At 45.5% G+C, this 3501-nt stretch overlaps 1 protein-coding gene across 1 annotated transcript; it reads left to right on the plus strand.

Moving 5' to 3' along the window:
* Window positions 1-381: 381 nt before the first annotated feature.
* On the plus strand, window positions 382-1718 carry LOC124081305 (protein tyrosine phosphatase type IVA 2). Its single transcript, XM_046427514.2, has one exon. The coding sequence runs from the start codon at window positions 1001-1003 to the stop codon at window positions 1502-1504; it is 504 nt and encodes a 167-aa protein (XP_046283470.1). The 5' UTR covers window positions 382-1000; the 3' UTR covers window positions 1505-1718.
* Window positions 1719-3501: the final 1783 nt, after the last annotated feature.

The following is a 3501-nucleotide window of genomic DNA, read 5'->3' on the forward strand; positions in this document are numbered from 1 at the left end:
GGTTTCAAAATCGGCTGAGCGCGCAGCGATGGTGGCGGCGGCGCGATCGGCCGTGCTGTAACCGTCGTCCGTCTGGGAGCGGCTAGAGCGGCAGCGGCGGTCGGGCACGGCGTGAGGCAACACCACAGGGCAGCGGCGGCAGCGGCGGCAGCAGGAGACGCAGCGGCGGCCGCAGCAGCAGCAGCAGCAGCCGCAGCAGCAGCAGCAGCAAGACGGACTCGTGGACACGCGCCGCCGCCGCCGCCGCCGCCGGGCTGGGCCGGGTGTCGCGCGCCGAGGCTGGGGGGGAGTCGTCGCCGCCGCCGCCACCGCTACCGCCGCCGCCGCCGCCGCCGAGGTGACTGAGGAGAGAGGCGCCTCCTCGTTCCCGCTGCCGCCGGACTTCAATGCCCAGTTCCCAGCTCGCCAGCGTTTTTCGTTGGAACATACGTTGCACATTTATGGCGATTCTGAGCGTGAGGGCAGACTTCTGCCAGGCTCAGCACAGCGTTTTCGCTGACAAGTGAGCTTGGGGGTTCAACATTGCCTTGAAGACTCTGGACACCGAGACTGGCCTCAGAAATAGTTGACTTTTTTTTTTTTTTTTTAATTGCAAGTATATTTCTTTTAATGACTCCAGTAAATTAAGCATCAAGTAAACAAAAGTGGAAAAACGACCTACACTTTTAATGTGTCTCACTAGTGCCTAAATGTAGTAAAGGCTGCTTATATTTTGTATGTAGTTGGATTTTTTTGGACTCCGAAGGAATCCATCTGCAGACATTGAGGCCCAAGTTGAATTTGGATTGGTGTGGATTCTGAATACTTCTGCTTATCTTGAAGAGAAAAGCTTCATAAAGAATAAACAAGTTGAATAGAGAATACTGATTGATAATAGGCATTTTAGTGGTCTTTTTTAATGTTTTCTGCTGTGAAACATTTCAAGATTTATTGATTTTTTTCCCCCAATTTTCCCCATCATACTCACACACACGCACGCTCACACTTTTTATTTGCCATAATGAACCGTCCAGCCCCTGTGGAGATCTCCTATGAGAACATGCGTTTTCTGATAACTCACAACCCTACCAATGCAACTCTCAACAAGTTCACAGAGGAACTTAAGAAGTATGGAGTGACAACTTTGGTTCGAGTTTGTGATGCTACATATGATAAAGCTCCAGTTGAAAAAGAAGGAATCTACGTTCTAGATTGGCCATTTGATGATGGAGCTCCACCCCCTAATCAGATAGTAGATGATTGGCTGAACTTGTTAAAAACCAAATTCCGTGAAGAGCCAGGTTGCTGTGTTGCAGTGCATTGTGTTGCAGGATTGGGAAGGGCACCTGTGCTGGTTGCACTTGCTTTGATTGAATGTGGAATGAAGTATGAAGATGCAGTTCAGTTTATAAGACAAAAAAGAAGGGGAGCATTCAATTCCAAACAGCTGCTTTACTTGGAGAAATATCGACCTAAGATGGGATTACGCTTCAGAGATACCAATGGGCATTGCTGTATTCAGTAGAAAGAAATACAAACGAAGGCTTATGTGATTGTGGCATTTAGAGGGAACTCTTGGTACCTGGAAATGTGAATCTGGAATTTACCTGTGTCATCGAAATAGTGTTGGATTCAGTGCTCCTCAACCACTCTTCTTAACAATTAGGAAAAAGTAAACAAATAAGAAATCCCTCTATAACGTGAATAAAATGTTTAAGAAAAGAAAAAAGAAAGAAAAAAGGGATTAATTCAGTGAAGGATGATTTTCTCCTAGTTTTGGAGTTTTAATTTCTGCCAGGATCGAATTATTTTAATATCTCCTGTCTTTTTTAACTTTTTCAGAATAGGTCTCTAAGGAAAACCAGCAGAATATTAGTCTGTGCAGTACCACCTGTTTGGGGAGCACATCTTTCATTATGCTTGGCACATAGATTTCCCTGTGGTGGGATATTTGGGAGGAGGAAAGAGGTGCATTTTCCCCCTCTTTGTTTTCTCTTGTCCCCTCCTTTCCCCTGATACATATTGTAGATGGACTAGGAGAAGCCCTTATTGCTGTAGATTTGCATGCAGTCTGGCAGCCTTAAGCCCATCTGGGCACTTTTAAGAGGAAAAACAAACAAAAATGTTAAAAAAAAACACCAAAAAAAAAAAAAGGCATGCAGGTGGTTTTAGTCTTTACTGATGATGGAGTGTTCATCTTAGTATCTTTTCCTCAAAGCCTTGATCTAACATTTGGCAAAGTAGCCAAGAAACTTGTTTTGGTAAATTAGTGGGGAAATAGCATTTGAAGAGGAATCTTTATTCTCAAAGAACTTAGCTGAGAGTAGAATTCTTCTCTTTACCAACCAATGATGCTAAGTGAGTATCCCAGAAACTTGTTTTCTGAAGAGGACAGCTCTAGTTCATTACTAAAAATATGTTCAGGCCAAGAATTAGCACACTCTACAAACAGTAGAATTGTGGACCATAGCACTACTCTGATTTTCTGTCTAATGATGTCAGGGAATACTGGTAGCTTAAAACTTTTACTTCAGGACTTAATTGTACTCTGAATTTTCGGAAATGGTCAGAGGAGCAGCAGCAAATTCACAATATTTAGGTCTTGAGAAATGCCTGTGGCGATCATTTTTCAAACTATTCCCTATATGTATAGTTCAGTTGAACTGTCGCGACCCCTTGCCCGCAAGGAAGACGCAACTCAGGAATCTTCTTTCAGCAGTTTATTCAGGCCCTTGATATTTCTTCTTCTCTCTCTCGGATGCCCCTCCCAGCCTTAATAAAGCATCCCAAGCCCCAATGCAAAGCTGCCGCGTGGAACTTTCTCACAGGGTGATGAAAAATCATGTGCCAACTTTCCCAGATAAGAAGTTGTTTGTCACAGACCACAGCGGAGCCAGCGCCATCTTGTAATGGCGACCATAATCTGCAGAAACGGCAGAAGCGGCTCACCACAGTTCCCCCTTTTTTGTTTTATTAAAACAATACAGGCGAGAGTAGAGGTCCTATCCCACTGTGCAGAAGTGGCTGCATAGTATGGCTCAGTCCCAAGGAGGGCCCTTCCCCAGATCTGAGGCCATATCAGCCGACGCCTTTTTTCGTGGGGCGGGGCGTGAACGCGTCTAACCCGCATGCAATAGGACATGCTCTCCTTGAGGTCCACATCAAGGATCACTCAAGTGCAGTGCCTTGCCTCGCATCCTGTATCGTGACGATGGTGGACGAAGGGGGATACCTGAGGCTGAACTGTGGCTGTTTATAACGACAAACAAGTTGACAGCACCCTGAAAGAAAGGCATGGACTTTAAGGCGATAGAAAAGCACTAGTGTGGAAACCCATCTGCGTGCAATGGCAGTAAGACCGGCAGAGTGCAAGGGCTTTCCAACACTAAGAGAATAACAAGGAAAGTCATGTCGATCCCAGTGCAATGTTATAATAACTTGGGGTGTAACGACCATGACAAAGGTTTACTGCTTAAGATGCGCAAGCCAGACTTGAGGTGAGTTGCCATTTTCTAAAGCTGC

The sequence above is a fragment of the Marmota monax genome, unplaced genomic scaffold (genome assembly GCF_021218885.2).
Source record: "Marmota monax isolate L192 unplaced genomic scaffold, Marmota_monax_Labrador192_F-V1.1 WCK01_AAM20220418_F8-fsc02944, whole genome shotgun sequence".
In the NCBI taxonomy this organism is placed as follows: domain Eukaryota; kingdom Metazoa; phylum Chordata; class Mammalia; order Rodentia; family Sciuridae; genus Marmota; species Marmota monax.